Genomic DNA, 21,342 nt, shown 5'->3' with positions numbered 1-21,342 from the left:
ACGCCCTGATGAAAACACGCAGCCTTTTTCAGTAAACGGATTGCAATTCAAAGGCATCACACATCACAGACCAGTCGTCTGAGAGGGCGAGCTGTACGCGGAGCACACTGTCGATCACAAGGCAGTGGCGCACGACACGGTGTCATCACTCTCCTTCCGAGTCCATACCAGCATCCACCACACTGGCAGGAGCTGCCGTCTCGGACATTTCGTGAAGATGACCTAAACGGGGGGCGCTGGTCTCCTGAACCTCCGTACTGTTCGCAGCTCGCGTCTCCGACATTTGGTGCAGATGCCCCACACGCTCCACGCTGGAGTCCTGTTCTTCAGCGACGGCCACGGCTGGTGCCCCCGGCATTTGGCGATGCCCCACACGCTCCACGCTGGAGTCCCGTTCTTGAGCGATGGCCACGGCTGGTGCCTCCGACATTTGATGGAGGTGCCCCGCACGAGGCGCAACGGTCTCCGGCTCCGCAACCAGCTCCATCGGCCCGGAGCTCGACGCATCGAGCCCCGCCAGCGGCCGCCCGTGCTCCTCGAGTACACCGCGCTGGTGTTCAGGAGACTCGGCCGCCTGATTGGGCGCGTCACAGGCCTGACGCTGGGACTCGCCGAAAACACTGGCCTTCCGCTGGGAACCGTCTGCGGGCCAGAACGCCGACCGGGACTGTACAGGGACGGGAGACTGCACCTGGGACATGGTGGGGGAGGACTGGGACTGTGACTCGCCAGGGAGCGGCGACTGCAACTGGGACGAGGTCGCGGCAGTAGCGCTGTCATCTCCCTGGGAGTCCTGAGACGCGGTCGGCGGCGGAGACCGCACCGCCCCCCGCGGAGACCCTGGCACCGGGGCCGACTGTGGTGCCACCTGTGCCGGTCCAGGTGGCGGCGACGCCGGGAGCTCCACCTCGGCGGACCCCGGCGCCGGAGTCAGCTGGGGCGCCATCTGTGCCGGTCCAGACGGCGACGCCCGAGCCTGCGCCTGCTGCTGAGAAAATTGGGCGCGCATCCGCCGCAGCTGCGCCAGCTCCCTGTTCTTCCGCATGCGCTCCTGCTGCTCTTCCGAGAGGGTCTGCGGCAGACAGGCGGTGTGGGCAACGGTCTCTCGCGTCCCGGCGCGGCCATCACAGGGAAGATCGGATCACAAATGTTCCGAATGGTACGCTCCATGACGAAGCGACAATGGCACCTAGCCACACAATGTGTGCATAGAAATCGCACACCCACAATGCAAAACCTCGATTCGAATTAAATGAAATGCACGCAACCGGAAATACGTCACAAATTGTGAATGCATGAATGCACATTGTCATGGACTATAATGTTATCCTCAAACATAAAAATAAAGACGTCCAATACCTTTTGGCGGTAATTAAAAGACCTACGCAAATGCACGCCACAGGAGTTAAGTGTGAAACCAACAACGCACGATTATTTGTGCTCGACGCCTTCCCCCAACGCCGTGAACAGAAGACACCCAATCCCAAAGCGGCTTCCTCCCTCGCCATTCGCATACGTTTGCAACAGATGGCACACCAACGAACCAATAGTGGCCACGGCTCCGCCCTTCCATTTTGGGCCGCAAAATGCGCCAACAAACCAAGCCCTGGGCGGAGCCCGCCTGCCGCCGGGCCTTTTGAGCACGCACTGTGGCTGGAGCCGCCTGCGACGACTGCGACGGCTGGGACGGCTCATCGCGGACCGGGGACGACGGCCGGGGCTCGTGGCGCGCCGCGTCCCCAATCAGCTCGTCGAACACGTCGACCTCGGGCGCGCCCCGCACCGTCGGGTCGTCGTCGTCGTCGATGACCGTCGGAAGCACGGACAGGCCCATCCGGATCTTCCTCACGTTAGTCTGAGGCGGTCCAGCGGGAGATTTAAGGACTACGTCGGCCGTGGCGTGATGTGCATGCTTGTGAAAGGAACATCACTACATGCATCAGGCCAACTACGATAAACAAATTTCGCACAGAAGAATAAAAAACTGCCGACCATCGAGCAGACAGCAAACACTGGCTCACAGACCGTGGGGTGTATAACTGGCACAAGTGATTCAACCACGGGCTCCTCGAGTGCCGAATAACACTCGCACCTGAGAACACTGTTCACCGCGTCTACAGCATGTTCCCACCCTCAAGGGACCACCCCGACGATGACATACGTGCACCGGTTTGGTTTTGCCCAGCTTCTCGATCCGCTCTAGCGCCGAGTCCAACGGCATCTTGGGGAACATCCGGTGCGCCCAGTGCTGCAGCTTGGCCATGAGCACGGTGAGGTCGGCCTGCTCGTGCCCGCGGCCCTGGAATGTCACGCCCGAGAAGGTGTGCTCCATGATGCCGATGCCGCGCGCGCCACACAGCCGGTCGCCGTTCAGCTTAGGCTGGGGCCGCGAGACGCGCTTCTTCTTGGCTTTACCGTCACCGACGTCCACGTCCACGTCATCTGCGGCAGCGAGCACGTCCACGTCGTCCGCAGTGCAGAGGGCGGCCAACTGCAGCTGCACTATAGCCAACATTCAGCACAGATCTGGCATTGGCGTGCAAACTGCGTGAATGGCAGCATCAGCTGATGTGACCCAACATTGTACTGGGCGATACAAAAACCAGTCGCCAGGGTATATAAGCATGTCACACATTGCTGAGTCCAGAGTGGGCAAGACGACAGTTCTTACTTCATACCAGTCCTTCTAGTGGTTTAAGCTTCTTATAACCACATCTAAATGACTCAACTTGTTGCTGGTCATTCACAATCCAAGTGGTAAAATGGTGTATCACTATGATATAACCAACGACCACACGCTAGCACGCATGCTTGTAAAACGACCGCTATTTCTGGCACATCACTTAATGTGTGTGCTTTTTAAAGGATCACGCCTAAATCTTTTGCTCAGATTGATTTCAGTAAAAAGTCCTCACACTAAGCAATGTTTGCTGCGGAAGGCCTGACCCCACCATCTGATCATAAAATTTGAAGTCAATGATAGGATTTGTGGCAAACACTTAACATCCTGCACGCTCGGCAAGGCCCGCCCTGCTCTCTGACGTCGGCCAACCTTTAGCGAGACGGCTGCCACCATCCATCGGCAACCGCAATCAGGAGCAAACAGTGAGCACTTAAAGTGACTACAAATCACCTCACCATGGCTTGGTGCATTGAAAGCAGGTGCTCTAGCCAACTGAGCTATCAGCACAGACATGTCACATTTCACACCTGCTCAGTAGGAAAGTCAGACCCTGATGCAGCAGATATACCTGCAAAACAGGGACTGTTTTGCTGTTATATCTGAGTCACATTTGGTTTGATGACAACCTGACTCCCACTTAGGCGCTCCTCAAAATCCATGAACATCAAACTCAATGTTATTCACATGGCACATAAGTTACTCAACAAATGACATAAGTATCAGGCCCACTCAATATGTTGATCTCTTCCCTTTATACTGTACCTTCAGTGGTCTAAGGTGTCCCACAGTGGATTATGAGCCAGATAGCTGCCTCTACACTCATAAACAATATTTCTATGCTCCCTGCATCAGAAGCTTGAAAATCAATGTTTCTCTTCATCATAATCAATCAGACACACCTCTAACCTAGCATGCAGATCCAACTGAATAGAGGAGTTACAGGTCCTCTGAGTATGCCTTAACTATACAACATACCTGTCTTGTTTTGCTCAGTTTCAGCATTTTCATCAGCTTCATTACCACTTTCATTCCCATCAGACTGAACTTCAGTCTCATGAACAGCCTCTATATCTTCTGCTGGCTCAGTATCAAACAGGTCATCAAAGTCAATGTTCATGGCTGTTCACAAGCATCTGTAAATGCCTGCAAATAAAATATCCCCATATTATTATAAGACATAAAACATAGATATTGCAGCTATCAAGAGCATTATTTACAAAATGCCATAGAGATCATGCAAGCTTAAAAGGAAAGAGGAAATGACACTAAATGAAGTCAGTTATGTCACTGAGGTTTGAAAGACTGCAAACATGTATCATTATATTGATAGACATGTCCATGCAAAAGACAAATTTTGGGTAAATCAATGAAATTTCATTTCCCCTATATAACCTTCATTTCCATTAACAGCTACTTTCATTAACTTAAGTGTTATCAGAAAATGTGTGGAGTCTGCAGATGTCAAGCTGCCACATACTCCATCTTGTTGACAGGACATGCACGCTGGCAGTCACGCTATACACGTATTCATGTGATTGTATTGATGAGCCCTATTATGTTGCATTCTTGAATATTCTGTTATTTTATGGCTGGCATTGCAGCCAAGCATATTTGTCATTGTTACAACATGATTTCATCATGTGAGAATATTGCCATATTAACTTGTTCAGTTGCTTTGCATAAGCAACACGTTTAAAATATTTAGATGCATCAAACTGTACCAACTACAGCCATACAGGATCACAAGTGATCAATAATTATTAATGCAGGCAAAATACTTAATTCGCAGCTGAGCTGACTTAAAAAGCTCATATCTTGAATATTAACACTGAACAATCACTAAAATGGGAGATAATTGATGAAAACACCCTATGATATAATAACACGATGACTTGAACTTCCATTCGTTATGACACTGGCACATTTTACACAGTAATTTAGAGCGGAATAACTGCAATACTATACGCTGGTACCGGACCAGAACCCCAGACTCCACACGCGGGACCACTTCGGCTCTTAGCGCACACGACGGGCAAACGTATGCACATGTGTTTAGACCTAGATCCTCTCGTATGTCTCAGGTCAGTCGTTTTCGAAACGCGCGCAAATAGAGATGAGATAAGTAGTTCCATATAAGAGACAACTTTTACCGTTTAGATATCTTGATCACACATTAATTGAAGTGAGTTCTGAAGAAACGGGTTTCACCAAAAAAATATCGTTTATCATAACTATTTGATAACCTTTTATTTGAAAACGTTTCTCTACAATCCATTCAAGGCTGTTTCGTTTATGACACTTACCATACAAAATGAGCGCGCCGAACGTTCCGCATCCATCGGCCCTTGTGGCTAAAGCTAAAAAGACTTTTATTGGGCTACCATCACCCCTTGGATATGTGGCTGGTGTCGGAAGAGGGTACGTAATTTTGTGCATTGTTGTCTTTTTATTTGGCATGCTTTGCCTCGTAGTTTCGTGTCGGGATGAGCTTTTGTGAAATGCGTGACGTTTGTCACATTTAGTGTGCATCCATCAAGATTTAAGTACTGTTTGGTAATCACGCATTAAGGATAGTCATTTGCATGCACTCTATTGGATTAAATGAAACGTTATGAAAATTGGTCATTTTATGGCATTGTATTTGGTTCAGAGCTTGACAAATTGTTCAGATTGATTGAACCATACCTTGTCTCCATACTGGGGTCATTTTCACAATTCACTAGTTAGGCGAAAACTTTGTTATGGGTGTAAAATTATCTTAGTTGGCATACCCTAAAATATTGCTAAGTAGCAATGCAAGAACTATACATTGTTTGGATCACTAGGCCCAAAACCTGTCCTGTAAATGCTGCTTAATTCTCAATGAAAATGCTGAATGCAGTGTTCCTCAATTTGGTATTTATCAAAGCTCCCTCATCAGTAGTAGCAATTTTTATTTATGTATGCCAATTATGAGACAGATTTGCTTCTTACTGTCATGAAGTTCATTTGTAATGCAGGTATCTACTCCTATTTAAAAGTGTTGGGATGAGCAATTCTCATAACTTTTGGTGTTTAGGACTTTGAACTCAAAGATCAGACCTTTGTTAGCATTGATGTTTTCTGGCACTAATCAAGCTGTCAATTTTTGGGCAGCCAATCTTCTCATGCTTTGCCATGTGTATTGTAAAATATTAAAATTGTTGTAGACCTGGCCTTCCCAAAGTATCCAGGAATAAATATGGAAAAGAATTTGATAATTATTTACTCTCTGGGCATGTTGTTCAAAACTGGATTGCTTTTGAGTTCAGTCCTGTTGAAAATGTAATGTTCATTGATGGTCAAAGGCAACAAGCCAGTCCATCATGTTTTTCTGATGAGGCTGCAGGCATGTTACTAGTTTTTAATACCATTGACTATTATATAAACAAGATGATGTTGATCTTGTAAGTGTGCTGTCTTGTTCCAATTGCATGAAACTATATTCAAAAATTATATACAGCCTCTCATGTGTTTCTTTGAAACATTAAAATTTAGCAAATGTTTATAGTTGCATAGAAATGCACTCTGATTACCTGAATGTGTGCGGTATTGCTGTTTGAGCATGGGTGAACAGGGCATGTCATTAGCATGCCAGTCTACAAAAATAATTTTCCCATAGACATGAAGGCAGTATTATGGATCTGAAGCATGTTGTTAGGGCCATGGAATGGAAGTAAGGTGCCACCATCTTTCTGTTTCACACCACATCTTCGGAACCAATTTTGAATGGCCCACATGTCACAGTGCCTGTTTCTGATATCATTCCTGGTTCAAGGCAGCACAGCCCAATTTTTAGTTGTCTTCATCACCAACTCAAGCATGTATGGTGAAATTCATGAATTCTGGCTGATGGAATTTATTTCAATTGCAGATTTGATTTCCTTTTCATCTGTTTTTGGCTTCATTTTCATCAACATTGTATGGTATGACACTTTTCAGTGGGTGCACATGCAGATAGAAAATGTATGTAGCTTTTGATTATGACAAAGCAATACCAGTAGTCTACAGTTTTTTATTGCTGATGTAAGCTGTCAGTATACTGATTGTAGCTTCAGAAAACTTTATTTTTGAATTACCTCATAAGTGATAACATTGGAAAGAAGTTGACTGAAATGCAACTCTGATTTACTCAAATTCGTCAGAGTAATGATTCCACTCCAAGTGCAAGTAATGCTATAATGCAACATGGTGCAGTACAGTACTGCATACTGTAGCAATCTTAATATTATTTGGCTGCTACATATTGCTGTGCACATATTTACCTGCATGTCTTCCTTTCAGAGCAACTGGTTTCACCACCCGATCAGATATCGGACCTGCAAGGCAGGCGACTGACGTATCGTAAGTACCCAAAATGCAGGCCGGCTGTTTCCATGAGCTGGGTTCTTGAAGTGCTCACTTTTCCTCTGCTATCCAAGGCTGTTGTAGGCTGCTCATTGTGTCATTTGCTTCTAGCATTACTGGCCTGAGCAGGCTTGGTTTGATAATAGCATTACTTCTTGAACTACAAGCATCAGTGACTGGGCTGTTGGTGAATCATACCACTTCCGAGGTACTTATGGTCAAGGCTTAAACTGCACCTGACACATAGCCGAACTGCAGGGACGAGAGGCACGCCGCGCCGCCCAAGCGGCGGAAAAAGGATGACGAAGACGACGAAACCGATCTTAACGAGTCCAACTACGATGAGGTAATTTTCGACGTCCTTATGGGGCATCACGTGTCAGATCCATTGGTACAAGCCACAGTTACGGACGAGTTTTGGCACTCCAGATGACATGCATGAAGGCCTCAAAATTGTGAAAGCATTGTGATATTCATTGTATCCTTATCAGCATGAAGTTGCGGCATCGGTGTCGTATGTTTTTGTGAAACATCCGTCTTGAGGGATGGCCTAGCAGGCATTTGGTTAGCGCAGGATGGCAGCGAATCACATTACATCACATGTTGTGTTTTCGGTTGTCAATAAGTTATTCGGTTAGCTCTTAGCCTGCTTCAGTGTTTTGTATTGCCGTCGATTTTAGGATGCTCTTAATCATTGACTTGTATTTAGAACCAATTTTATGACGCAAATTAGCATCTGTGTGATGCATTTTCACCACATTGCCTGTTGTACAGTTGCTTTGTCTGCCGCAAACTGTGTGTGGCTTTTGTCCCCGCACTACAGCTTTTCGCAGCTGTGCGCTCAGAGCAAAGTCGAAGTATTCCATGTGTTCCATACATTCCATGTAGCAAGGATGGCAGCTTTGTGACACCACATAGAGTCCGTGCCGCCGTGCTCTCACCACAACCGGGGCCACCAGGACAGGAGCGGCGATGCAAACAAGAGAACTGGTTGGCATGTGAATGCACCGGTCTTGACTGAACTGTCTGAACAGAACCCACCATAACCAGACCGAGGCAGAGAGTGTCAGTAGCGCGGGGGTTTCACGGCGTGTCTGGGAAACCAGAGGTACCGGGTTCAGTTTCACGTGGTCGCAGCTTCACCGCCCTACCTTACAGGGTGACAGGCAGGCGATGTCGTATAGTCCCAGCTGCTGAGGTTGTCGTAAAATCCCAAGGGCAAGAACGACAAGGGTTGCAATATTCGGTCGCTTGTGTGGCAGGGCTGTCGATACTTTTTTGACCGATTTTACATCCCTGCCTTGAGTTGTACTGCATATTGCGACACCCCTTGCTCAAAATCTGTCGAGCAGCATCGTACCGGGCGGATGTCAGCTCAGTATCGAAGCTCTTCAGACTTGATTGATGGGCCTGGATGGGCCCAGCTTATAGTTGCATGCTTTACACGTCACTGGATGAATACCGAGAACGGCGAGCTGGTACGTAGTGCGGAAGCTTCCATTCCCCACTACTTCTTGCTAAACGGATGTCCCCCCACAAAGATGGTTGATAGGATTTTTCGGTGTGATACGATCCGTGTGGTGCTCAGCGAATCTTCCTAATCAGCCGTGAGAGTGTAGCTCACAATATTTGTGTTAGTTCACGCCTAAAGTGCCTGCCATTTGCTGCTAGTTGCCGGATTTACATTGCGGGACAGGTGGACAGGACAGGTGACCCTACGGTCCACCATTCTGGAGGGGCGGATGATCATGTATTATTGCTATCCAGCAGATGCTTGCGGCCGTGTCTGTGTGCCGCCGGACACATTGAGGTCCGCGAGGTACCGTGCCGTCCTGTTGAAGAGCAGCGCGGCCGTTGACCGTCCGTGCCGTGCAGTTCACAGGTTACGGCGGCTCGCTGTTCAACAAGGACCCGTACGACAAGGACGACGAGGAGGCCGACGCCATCTACGACGCCGTCGACGAGCGTATGGACGAGAAACGCAAGGAATACCGCGAAAAGAAGCTCAAAGGTTTGCACACCGGTCCACTGCAGCCGGCGGAGTGGTGGTGCTCGTCTGTAGAAGCTTCCGCAATGCAAACAGCCTTGGACGCTATGGTGCCGGTGACATGTAGGGACCGTCTGCACGTGCGGGCACCGCGGTGATCGGTATTGGATACGCCTGTTTCATGTGGAGGTCAGGTGCCAATTTGCCACGGTCCACCATTCTGGAGGGGCAGATGATCATGGATTGTTGATCTATGATTGTGTGATTGTGCGGTGTGGAAGGCATTCGAAACTTAACATTTTTTACCACTATACGATTGGGCGTTTCATGGGAGTTTGGTTCTCCTTGTCTCACAGTGTGGGTTACATAGTTTTTGTTGTTTTCCCATCGCGCCCATCCATGGGCATCGTATATTTTGAAACAGTGCAAATTGCCAACACCAAACATTGGTTTTGTGCTTCAGCCTCGCTTTCGGCTGCAGAATTGGATCACCGTCGGCGGCTGTCTGCCGAATGTTGTCCAGTGTCTGTGTGGAGCTGCCTACCTCCTGCAACCATCCATCGTCCATCGCGCTCGATGTTAGAACTCCCCGAACCATCTGACGCCCAACCTCCCTAACACTCCTCCCTCGGACCCCCCCCCCCCCCCCCCCCTCTCCCGCCATCTGACGCCGCGCCCACCTGCAGAGGAGCTGGAGCGGTACCGCGCCGAGCGGCCCAAGATCCAGCAACAGTTCTCCGACCTGAAGCGAGACCTGGTGCAGGTCTCCAAAGACGACTGGGACAACCTGCCCGAGGTGGGCGACGCGCGGAACCGCAAGCAGCGCGCCCCGCGCGCCGAGAAGTTCACGCCGCTGCCCGACTCGGTGCTGGGCCGAAGTCTGGGCGGCGAGAGCGTGCACAGCATCGACGCCAGCAGTGGCTTAGCCTCGATCGTGCCCGGCACGGCGTCCATGGCGCCCGGCATGGTGACACCCTCGGGCGACCTCGACCTGCGCAAGATCGGCCAGGCGCGCAACACGCTCATGAACGTCAAACTGAACCAGGTGTCCGACTCGGTGTCGGGCCAGACGGTGGTTGACCCGAAGGGCTACCTCACCGACCTGCAGGGCATGATTCCCAACTTCTCGTCCGACATCAAGTGAGCGCGAGTGGAAGCAGTGGCGGCTGGACCGGGAGATGGCACGGGCTGGGCCCTTTGTCGACGTTTTATCGGTGTTGGCTTCTTGCGCGGTGTTAGGGACTTTGTGCGGCAAGTTCTGTAATTGTGTTCGGCTAGAATGCCATTTTGATCCGTTCAGCTGTCTCTCATTTCATGTTTCGTTCGGATATCACTTGATTGCCATGGTGAGCTATCAGCTGTTGAATCTATCTTATAATTCCGCCTTCATTATCCGGCGCTAGTCATTCGATGTCCCCTGCAATTCCGGCACGAGGGGCTGAACTGATGCAGTTTACATTTCTACAATTCAGCTCGTCTGAATCGTTACCATGTACCGATCCCCGCCATTGCGTTGGCCGTCACAACAGCCAGCTGAGGCGTCTGGCCGACACCGCGGCCGACACTCGGTGACCTCTGACCGTCCGGGCCCCGCGCGCAGCGATATCAAGAAGGCGCGCCTGCTGATGAAGTCGGTGCGCGAGACGAACCCGCAGCACCCGCCCGCCTGGATCGCCTCGGCCCGCCTCGAGGAGGTCACCGGCAAGCTGCAGAACGCGCGCAACCTCATCATGAAGGTGAGCAGGCGGGGCGACACCCGGTCGGTCCGGTCCGATCCGGGAGCATCGGGTGCTCAGGGCAGCGTGCGATACGGCGCCGGGATGTGCGCAGGACTGTTTGGGTCGTCTTGCGTGGGTAGTGAGTGGTCGGGGCGGTCGCCTGTGGACTCGTGGTGCTGCGATGTTGTCCTGTGCGTGTCGTGCTGGTCTCGGTCCGACGCATGGCTCGTCTTTGCGATGTCGTCCTGTGCGTGTCGTGCTGGTCTCGGTCCGACGCATGGCTCGTCGCAAGAATACGTCATGGGCAGCGGGGCCCGATGATCGAGTCACATATCCAGCGTTAACATGGGCCGACCGTACTGTACCGCCTGTCTATAGGACAACATGAAATGGCCTGTCGTTCTAGGGCTGTAGTTATTGATAGGCAACATAGCGTTCAGCTTATTGTGTGTATTAACCAGACTTAAGAAGCGATTTCTACAGTGTATCATAAGATATAGGAGTATGTCATCTCACAAGCATCTGCAGCATCAGCATACTTTGTGGACCCTCGGGTCCGAATAGTAGGGGGTGTCGCCAGGGGTGACGCTAGCGGCCGCTATCCCCCTTACGTGGTCCCTGGTCCGCCACTGCCGGCGCCCCTCGCTGGGCGGCAGTGCGGCCGGCCTTTAGACTGACCCACTCTGGCGCTGCCGGCAGGGCTGCGAGGCCTGCCCCAACGCCGAGGACGTGTGGCTGGAGGCAGCGCGTCTGCAGCCGCCCGACACGGCCAAGGGCGTGGTGGCGCAGGCCGTCCGCCAGCTGCCCAACTCGGTCCGGCTCTGGCTGAAGGCCGCCGACCTCGAGCTCGAGCTCAAGGGCAAACGGCGCGTGTTCCGCAAGGCGCTCGAGCTGCAGCCGAACTCGGTGCGCCTCTGGAAGGCGGCTGTCGAGCTAGAGGAGGCGGAGGACGCGCGCATTCTGCTGTCGCGCGCCGTCGAGTGCTGCCCGACGGCCGTCGAGCTGTGGCTGGCGCTGGCGCGGCTCGAGACGTACGAGAACGCGCGCAAGGTGCTGAACAAGGCGCGCGAGAACGTGCCGACAGACCGCCAGATCTGGCTGTCGGCCGCCAAGCTCGAGGAGGCCAACGATAACGCGCCGATGGTGGTGCGCATTGTGGAGCGTGCGATCGCCTCGCTCTCGGCCAACGGCGTCGAGATCAACCGCGAGTTCTGGCTGAAGGACGCCGTGCAGTGCGAGCGCGCCGGCTCGGCGCTGACGTGCCAGGCCGTTATCACGGCCGTCATCGGCTACGGCGTCGAGGAAGAGGACCGTAAGAGCCAGTGGATGGAGGACGCAGAGGCGTGTGCCGCGCAAGGCGCCGTCGAGTGTGCGCGCGCCATCTACGCGCACGCTCTGGCCGCGTACCCCAGCAAGAAGTCCATCTGGCTGGCGGCCGCGTACTTCGAGAAGTCACACGGCACCAGGTGGGGCCGGGCGGGCGGCTGGGCCCGCGCGCGGCGTGCGGTGTGCGCTCCGATCTCGCTCTCACTCTCCGCGGGAGACCACTGCCCCGTTTTGGACGCAAATTAAAGAGGGGTCACGTAGTCGTGCTTGGAATCAGGAATCTCTTGGCTCCCTTGTCATGTTTTTTGTATGCCATTGCATCCTGAGCGGGGTGTGTGTGTTCGTCTGACGGATCAGTCGGTGACCGGATCAGTCGGTCCCGACCGGATCAGTCGGCCCTGACCGGATCAGTCGGCCCTGACCGGATCAGTCGGTCCTGACCGGATCAGTCGGTCCTGACCGGCTGCTCCGTCACGACGGCGTCACGGCGTGGCAAGGTCACGCACCGCCGCCGTGACCAAGACGTGACCCCTGCTCAGCGTGCCGCGCGGCAGCTCTGCCGCCACCGTTTTCAGTGTGTTGCCTTTCAAGGAAGGTCATGTTTGTGATGACGTTGTGCCGGTTGTGAGATCCTGCTGTCGTTGCAGGGAGAGTCTGGAGACGCTGCTGCAGCAGGCCGTTTTGCACTGCCCCAGAGCTGAAGTGCTCTGGCTGATGGGCGCCAAGTCGAAGTGGTTGGCGGTAAGTAGTGAGGAGTGGGGAGCACCTCTGCCGGGCTACAGCGGCGCGAGTCAGGGGAATGCTTGCCGGCGCTCGGCTCGTTGGAACGGCTTGTACCGTCACAGGTACATTTACAAATACGGTACATTTACGTTTACATTTACGGTAAAAATCCCGATTAACGGGATTTGATACTTGCTCTTGTTGTCATTGGAGCTTTCTGATGCGCTCAGCTGCTGAGGCTATGTGGTGTGGCCTGTCTCACCCGTGCAGGAAAGGGGGGCACCGCTTGGTGTCGAACCCCACACCTCAGGTTTCCCAGACGGGCAGTGGAACCATTACTCTATCGGTACTCAGATACCTGCGCTGAACGGTCGCGTCGCTGAACCATTATGCTTCCCTGAAGCGTTTGAAAGTGCAACTGCATCTGACTTCCATAGTTGACACTGACCGCTTCGTCGGTGTGATCTTGTCGGAAGGACCACAGCGGTCCTTTTGGACCAGAGTCATCAACGAAAGTAACCTATTAAGAATGCGACTTGTAGGAGACCGTGTCGTCCCTGGTGTTTCATACGTGGTGATCTGGACCATTTACACTACCGTTACTTTCATCCTGCTCAGACTGACGCTTCGGCGGCCATCATAAATATTTACCATATCTCGTGCTGTCTGCGCCCCGTTCACCATGTGATCATGATATCCTGCGAGCACGCGGCAGCTCAGTGACCTCAGCGGAGCCATCACTTCTCGGCTGATGCTTATCTCGCATTCCTTATTGCCGATATCGTGACCTCTGACCACCGTTTGCTTCGCCGCGGGACCACACTGACCGTCCGGCCAGGTGTCTGGACCGCGTCTGGGCCAGGCCGAACCCGCGTAACCGGCGCTTGACCCGGTCCGGACCGGCGCTGGACCCGGTCTGGACCGCGTCTGGGCCAGGCTGGACCTGCGTAACCGGCGCTGGACCCGGTCCGGACCGGCGCGGGGCGCTCTGACTGACCCCGACTCCCCGACCGACAGCGGGACGTGCCAGCGGCACGCTCCATCCTGTCGATGGCCTTCCAAGCCAACCCCAACTCGGAGGAGATCTGGCTGGCCGCTGTCAAGCTCGAGTCCGAGAACAACGAGTACGAGCGCGCGCGCAAGCTGCTCTCCAAGGCGCGCTCCAGCGCCCCCACGCCCAGGTCGGTCGCCGCTCGTGCTGCTGGGACTGCGGTGTGCCTGCCTCAGCGCGGTGCAAGCCTGGAGCTGATTTGTAAGAGCTCGTTGGTGACAGCAGCAGCTTTTAATCGCTTCTTCCGTCGGACGTGCTACAGAGGTTGAACTCGTGCGGGCCAGTTAAGTTGGTGCAGCTCTTGCAATGCTCATGCTTATGGTCGATCGCTGGCTATTTCCTACCACATAGTTTCTCACAGCCAACGGGTGGTAATTCCGCCAAGGAAGGCATTGAACCTGTTGCCCTTCAAAGTCGCGCAGTCAGTATTTGCGGAAACTGGGCGTGGCTACAACGATGGCGGTGATCATCCGTCTCAAATCCGCGAGTCGAATCAGCCCGAATTCGCGGGTTGGCGCCCGTCGAACGAATTTTGTGGTGTGGTTGGAGGTGGGCGTTGAGCTCATGTGCATGAATATCTGTACATGGTTAATCCGTACGATGATCATTCTGAACTGCTCATTTCGAACGCAAATGAACATTATAGGCTATCCAAGGGTTTGCTGCAGTATCATTTGATGACCAAGTTTGCCAGCGAAGCTTTTTTAATGAAGGCGGTAAAACTACAGGGCCGGCGAACAACACGCAACATAATAACCCAGTTTTGTGTGTAGGTTTGTGTTTGTATGTCCAGCTAAGTGTTCAGCTTTGGTGGATTTTAAGTGTAATGAAATGAAATTATGTTTCTTTGTTTCTGTATATAAAAACATTAGTTTGTGAAGGCTAAGGAAGGTCACATAGCCAAGTAGCGAGGTCATGCCATAAACCGTATACAACATCCCTGATCGTGAAAGGATGCATTGTGCCTTTGTGCGTTTGGATTTTTTAAAAACAATCCTAGTCATTCTTCTTGAAATGACAATCTATAGAGATTCTTGTTAAATCGCTAAACAATTCTTGGGCCTGAACTCACGCCGTTTACGCTCCGAACTCTCTAAGAAATTGTACAGCTTGATTCTGAAGCAAGATATACTTAGTAAAGATTATCAATGATCGCTATAAGATGGTGGTTATTTATAAGATCTTCAGGTTATTTAAAAGTTATCAATGCATTTCGTCAGGTTATAAAATATTGCGTGCCATGTATCGGTTTGTCATGGCATTGCATATGGGATCTCCGAATACCAACCAGCCATATACGTGTTACGGTCGATTAACCGTTAATTCTGTGTGGATCTTAGGTGCCTGGTTTTGAGCAACGCAGGACAAAGCTGAAGTCATTCTCATTCACATAAATAGGCAGTCCTTTAAATCGGGCATAACGCAGGACAGCTGCCAGGCTTGAGAAAAGTTGGCCTTGAAGCGTCGCAAAGAAAGTATGCTCTTTTATGGCATGTCGGCTCCTGGAGGCCCCACGCGTTGCGCTTAGGATTGTCACTCGGAACTTGTCGGAGATCGGTCTTAAAACCTGTTCTCACCACCTCCGTGCCACGTGATGTGTTGTGATGTCTATCTTCCTGAAGAAGACGCTGGTAGCTGTCGGGCCATTTTTAACTTGTTTCCAGGTGACAGCACAGCTGTCAGGAACTTCCTTTGCCTGCATGAGGACAGGGTCGCATGTGGTAGCATTGAGCCCGGGACGCTGGGCGTCGACCCTGCGCCGCCGGCGGGCTCCCATTGTGGTGTGATGAGAACATCGTAATCCGACCAGTGGGACGCCCGAATGGGTACATCAGGGGAGCTGGCAGCGATCTCCTGGCCCGTGATGGCGGCTGTCATGCTGCCGGAGCCCCCAGGCAGACTGGGAAGCACCTCCGTGGACAGCACTATGTGGTTAGGTTGGAAGTGTATGTTGCTGGATCCCAGCAATCATTGATGCGGGTCTGCACGACTGGATGAAATTAACTTGCAATTGTTTACTGTGAGTATTTGCCTTAAACGCGTGACACACTAAGCTCAACATGCAGGGACCAAAATCGTGATTTAAACCTTCGCATCAGCGACCCGAGCTCATGTCTGTATACACCCCTGCCAATCTGTTTTTGAAATATCGGACTCGTGATTGCTACTTAATAGCGACACTTGGTAATATGTGAGCTACTAAGTAATACATAATGCCACTGGGTCGGTTTCGGTACCAGGCTACGAAAAGGCAGACCATAAAAATACTGGTCAGTTTCAAACAAACGAAAAATAAACAGAATCCGCGTGAACAGCAAATCAATGAAAACCCAGATTAAAGCTGCGTTTACGATTGTCCTATGCGCATGCGTGTAATTGAAAGGTCTGTGCTGATGGGTGCGTCCTCGCTCACGAATCTTGGGTGATATTTCTTTTCGTTCCATATTTATTTTTAAACGCAACCCCGCAGCGTGCTGATCTCCGTTCAGTTTGTTTGCGGAGAGGCGCCAGAAGCGCACCCGACCGCGTTATTCTTGGCGGTGGCGAGCGGCCGGCGCCGCCGGTGCGCTCGCCCGTCGCAGTCTCGAGAGCGCAGCCTGTTTTTGTCGCGCGTGGCGCGCACAGCTCGTCCATCGCGCCGCTGGCTGGGCCGACCTTCGCCGCAGCACGAGCGGCCGCGCTGCGTACCGCCACGGGGAGATGAAACCGGTCCGACTCGGACGCGGCACGGCCGGCCGCCGCGCTGGCCCGGCTCGGCCAGCACGGTGAGTGGGCGGCTACGGGCGGCCCGCGCTGCCGGCGGCGTGCCGCGCATGCGCGCGCGCAGCCAGGTCACGGGTGGCGGTGGGCGCCGGGACCGGACCGTGCCGGGTGATGACCCGCGGGGCGGCGGTCAGTCGGTCCGGCCGGACGGGTCGGGCGGCGTGCTCGGGTCGCGCACCGGTGCCGGGGCCGGTGCTGTCCCGGCCGGCGGCTCGTGTCCGCGCCCGGAAGTGACCGTCACAGCCGCTGATGGCGGTCTGCTCCGCCGGCTGGCATGCCGGAGTGTCTTCGGCAGGCTGCCGTGTCCACCGGTGTCGGCTCTGACACACCACACGGCATGCTGTCGCGTCTCGGACGGACTGCTGGCGTCCGTTCGCCGCAGGGCTGGGCGGGTTATCCGGCAATCGCGGGGTTTGCCGGGCGTCTCCGCTTCTGCGGTATTTGGCCGACAGACCAGCACGGCGGCGTCTATCGCATTTGGCGCCGCGCGTGATGCAAGATTGCGGTGCCGCGGTACCCGCAACCGATGCTGCATGAGTAGGAATATTAGAGCGGTGCGGATGCTGACAATACGCGAGCCTCGGCGCAGCCTCGGCGCCACCAACAAATGATGGTCCGTATTGAATGTATCTGGAGCCGCCAGCAGTTAAACGTGGGCCGGTTCAAGGCCTTTAACCCCATGCACCTAGCCTGGTGCTGGTACGTTACCGGCATCGGATTCTTTAGAAAACAGTGCCTCTTGCACGTCCTGCAATGGGCTGCGGTGTTTTCCGTCCGGCTGCCGGGCGCGGATTACGACGGCGCCAAGGACGCCGCTGACGTGATGTGTCTATACCCTTTGTCCGACGTCGGCTGGCTGGCCAGCGTTGGAAGTGCGGCGGCCTCGGCGAGTCCGTCGAGGGGGCCACGCGGTGGCGCTGCGACAGTGACCGTCTCGATGCTGCTGGGACGAGGTCTGTCCGCTTGTGTCGTCGCTCGGTGCTCCTGCTTTAGACGGGGCTGGCTGCTGGTGCGCTACGGAGCATGGCGTTCGGGGTTGTCACGAGCGCGCGTCGCCGCGCGCTGCTCGTTTCAACAGGTTCTCCGGTCAAGGACGGGAAAGGACGGTCTGAATGGCGTCAGCTGGGGGCGTGCTCGGCTGCTGCAGCGGCTCGTGACTGAGGCTCCGGTGCCGGTGGGCGGGGGATGAGGTCACCTAGCTGCCGGCCCGGCAGCAGCACTACCTCCGCATCCGGCTCTCTGCCGACCGCCGCGCTCGTGACGGTCCGAGTCAGGCGCGCGGACCAGAGCCGAACGCTGAATCACAGCCAGCCGAGCTCGCAGTCGGTCAGACGGCAGGCGGCTTCGTTCTTTATCCTCCCGGAGCCGCCCGCCACAGAGAAGAGCCCGCGTCCTCCGGGCTTCTCCCCGCTCCCCCTCAGACCTCTCCCATCCGGAGCCGCCCGCCACAGAGAAGAGCCCGCCCCCTCCGGGCCTGTCCCCGGTCCCTTCAGACCTCTCCCATCCGGAGTCGCCCGCCACAGAGAAGAGCCCGCCCCCTCCGGGCCTCTCCCGGCTCCCCTCAGACCTCTCCCATCCGGAGTCGGTCTCCAGAGATAAGGTCCAGCTCGCTGCACCCGAGCAGCCGGCTCCCAGGGAGTCTCCCGAGACTGGCTCAGGGTGGACGCGCCGGCGGCGGCAGCCATGGCGAGGCAGGTGTGCTGCCGCGGCGGCTGCCACCGCCACCGCCGCCGCCGCCGCCGCCGCCGCCTCCGGCCGCCGCGCCCGCGTCCCTTTCGGGGCGCGCTCAGCGGCCGATCCGACGCCGGAGCACGCGATCTGGCCGCCGGGCTGCACAGTATCTCCGGATCAGACGCCGGCTGCTGAAGGACGCGCCGGCCGGCTGCCCGCCGCTCGCTCGCTCGCTCGCTCGCTCGGCGGCGCCCTGGGACGAGCCGGACGGGAAGGAAGAGAAACCGCTGCTCCCGTAGATCGAAGGGAATGGTGGAAATACCGGGTCTGTTTGCGTGCGGTTGTAAAGGCGGATACGCACGTCGCACAGCGTGCAGTACGAGTCATAGGGGAATTGATGTGGACATCTGCGCTTGCTATCACCTCCGTTAAATTGCATGCATGCATGTGTCGGCTGGAGTGTTTTCGTGACTTCATTGTCTTCATTGCTGATGCCAATTGTACCACTTGACGCTGATGTGGCCTCCAGCCGGGCCGTCAGTGACTCCACCCAGCCCCGCCACACGAGCGGCGGAGCTGCCGCACCGAGCGGCTCTCTCGGCCGCGGCCCGCCTCCAGTCCTGCAGTTGGGGATGCAGGCCTCCCCTCGTTCGACGTCGGCCCCCGGGACGGCGGGTGACGTGGCGGTGACGGGGCGCCTCGGCACGCGTCTGAATCAGGGCTGGCGCCGTTCGGCATTCCGCCGCGTGCCGTTTTGTCGGTGCGTCCGCCACTGCCAAAAGCGTCGCCGGAGGCCGACCGCCGGCGCGCCCAGCGCGACGGGCGGGGGCGGGGGCGGGGGCGGGGCGGCTGTCGTCGTTCGTCTCTCGGCCGTCGCGGTCGGTTCTCAGCCACTCTGAAGAAGAGCCGTCCGGGTCACTGATGCGTCCACTGGCCAGATGGCAAGCTGCACGATGTGTGGCGGTTGTCGGGGAAATGAGAAACAGGTGACGGTGGTGCGTGAGGCAGCCGGCGTGGCGTAATGCATTCCTGTAGAACGTGCTCAGTCGGAGTCACCAGTTCTTTACTGCCAGCAGTGCAGTACTGCACATTTAGCTCACACTCAGCGGTGTTCGAGAAAAAAGTTTTTTATTTTCACTCATTTATTGCAGGTGCTGCTTGGGTCAGTCGGGACAGCCACAAAATTATTTTGTCACGAAAGAAGTGCGATGAGAACTAAATGGCTGCAAACCCCCTGCATAATGCATTGAATTGTCGGCCCTGACTGGTTCGGGGACAAGGATGGTGTCCACGGGACGCTGTTCAGGATGATCATTAGACAGCCGGGATGGGTATGCCATATGGAACAGAAAGTTGCAATTTTTGTCCAGGCCTTAAGTGAGTCAAGATAACGCCGTCAGAGTGAAGTGCGAATGGTTCTACGATTCAGACACGTCCTAACTTATGCACCGCGTCTTCCGCACAGGAATTTAACGGCTGGCTTGCGTTGAATGTAATCGGCGTGCACGTTTCACAGCCATTAGTGTCACACACTGTTGACCTAGAGAACGCTGGACGGTTATTTGGTGTATCTACATAGTGTTAGGAGATTTGTCATTGGCTTCGAGGCAGGCTTGTGGCTGCTGCCCACTGGCTCTCCAGCTGGCCGCTAGTGGCCGCGCCCCTGCCGGCGTTTAGAGGTCGGGTTCAGGCTGCCTCCGCCTCGGAGCAGGCTGCTGTCGGCCGGTGAACCCACCTCGCCTGCCTGACCCACAGGCTGCTGTCGGCCGGTGAACCCACCTCGCCTGCCTGACCCACAGGCTGCTGTCGGCCGGTGAACCCACCTCGCCTGCCTGACCCACAGGCTGCTGTCGGCCGGTGAACCCACCTCGCCTGCCTGACCCACAGGCTGCTGTCGGCCGGTGAACCCACCTCGCCTGCCTGACCCACAGGCTGCTGTCGGCCGGTGAACCCACCTCGCCTGCCTGACCCACAGGCTGCTGTCGGCCGGTGAACCCACCTCGCCTGCCTGACCCACAGGCTGCTGTCGGCCGGTGGAACCCACCTCGCCTGACGGACCCACTCTGGTGGGGAGCACACGGTCGTGGAGGAGAGGGCCGACGTGAAACCCCTGCTCCAGAAGAGATTCCGTATGGGGGATAGGTGCTTAAATGGCTGACTACATGTTGTCACGTTGTTTTATAGTAATTTGCGGTGGAGTTTGGATTGAGAGGAGCTTTTGGCGGAAAGACGTTAAATTGAGAATCGCGTTCAGTGCAACAAAAGGCAGATTCAAGCAGGCTTTCTGCATCCACGGCGTGAAAAGTCGATATCTGGTCTTTCTGCAGTACAGCGGACCCTGCCCTTCATGCCCGCTCCTCTTTTACGGATGAAAATGCGTAGCTCCGTTCAGTGATCTGCTTTGCAGTGTCAACTCGCCCTGTGGAGCGTATTTGTTCGGTAGCGGATGTGTTGTGGGTTTTGAGCGAATGCGGTTGTTTTTCTGGTGACGCCCGACTTGGCGGGAAACGTTATGCCGGCTATACCCTACCCTACCATGACCATAAGCTAACCCGTCGATGTTTAGAGATTTCGTCTGAGCGTTTAGTAGGTTGGATTTCTGGCATCAGAGCTCAAGCTGGGCAGTGCTTGTCGTGGCGTGGGCCCCGACCCCGCCCGCCGTCCGATCACGGAGCTCCGGGCCAACGGCAACATTTTGCGGTGAAAGCTTACGCGCCGCAATGCCCAGCACGGGCCGTCCCGCCCTCCGATGTCGTCTGGTTTTGGGTGCGGCCGCTGCCACCACCGGCCGAAGGCTATTCCAATCAGGAGCAAATAGTGAGCGTCCAGAGCGACTCGAACCCACCCCGCCACGGCTTGGCTGATTTGGAAAGCAGTTGCCCTAATCAACTAAGCTACCGGGACAGACAGGGCTGATGGCGGGAAGGAGGAGGGTTGTTGAGCATAAAAGTGACTTTGAAAACAAAGGTCATGAAAATTTAGCAAGAGCAAGCTGTGGTTTTATGGCTGTCCCCTTACCCTGCATTAAAATCGACGTTCCGTTCCATGTATACGG

The 21,342-nt window shown here is 54.7% G+C and overlaps 2 protein-coding genes across 2 annotated transcripts; one reads left to right on the top strand and one right to left on the bottom strand.

The window, feature by feature from the left end:
• Positions 1-145: 145 nt before the first annotated feature.
• Positions 146-4,721, bottom strand: LOC119103054 (TIMELESS-interacting protein-like). Its single transcript, XM_037226503.1, has 5 exons — positions 4,662-4,721; positions 3,659-3,826; positions 2,162-2,442; positions 1,649-1,855; positions 146-1,072 (listed from the first exon to the last, which is right to left on the bottom strand). The coding sequence occupies exons 2-5, from the start codon at positions 3,798-3,800 to the stop codon at positions 146-148; spliced, it is 1,557 nt and encodes a 518-aa protein (XP_037082398.1). The 5' UTR covers positions 3,801-3,826; positions 4,662-4,721.
• A 1,645-nt stretch (positions 4,722-6,366) lies between these two features.
• LOC119103053 (pre-mRNA-processing factor 6) lies at positions 6,367-20,079 on the top strand. The gene is made up of 10 exons (XM_037226502.1): positions 6,367-6,377; positions 6,986-7,045; positions 7,307-7,394; positions 8,924-9,059; positions 9,722-10,175; positions 10,636-10,771; positions 11,453-12,219; positions 12,727-12,820; positions 13,820-13,983; positions 20,043-20,079. The coding sequence occupies exons 1-10, from the start codon at positions 6,367-6,369 to the stop codon at positions 20,077-20,079; spliced, it is 1,947 nt and encodes a 648-aa protein (XP_037082397.1).
• The last annotated feature ends 1,263 nt before the right edge of the window (positions 20,080-21,342 follow it).

The sequence above is a fragment of the Pollicipes pollicipes genome, unplaced genomic scaffold, assembly GCF_011947565.3.
Source record: "Pollicipes pollicipes isolate AB1234 unplaced genomic scaffold, Ppol_2.1 Scaffold_5724;HRSCAF=6776_pilon_pilon_pilon, whole genome shotgun sequence".
Taxonomy (NCBI): Eukaryota; Metazoa; Arthropoda; class Thecostraca; order Pollicipedomorpha; family Pollicipedidae; genus Pollicipes; species Pollicipes pollicipes.
Note: the sequence above shows the minus strand (reverse complement) of the source record. Positions and strands in the feature narration are given on the sequence as shown.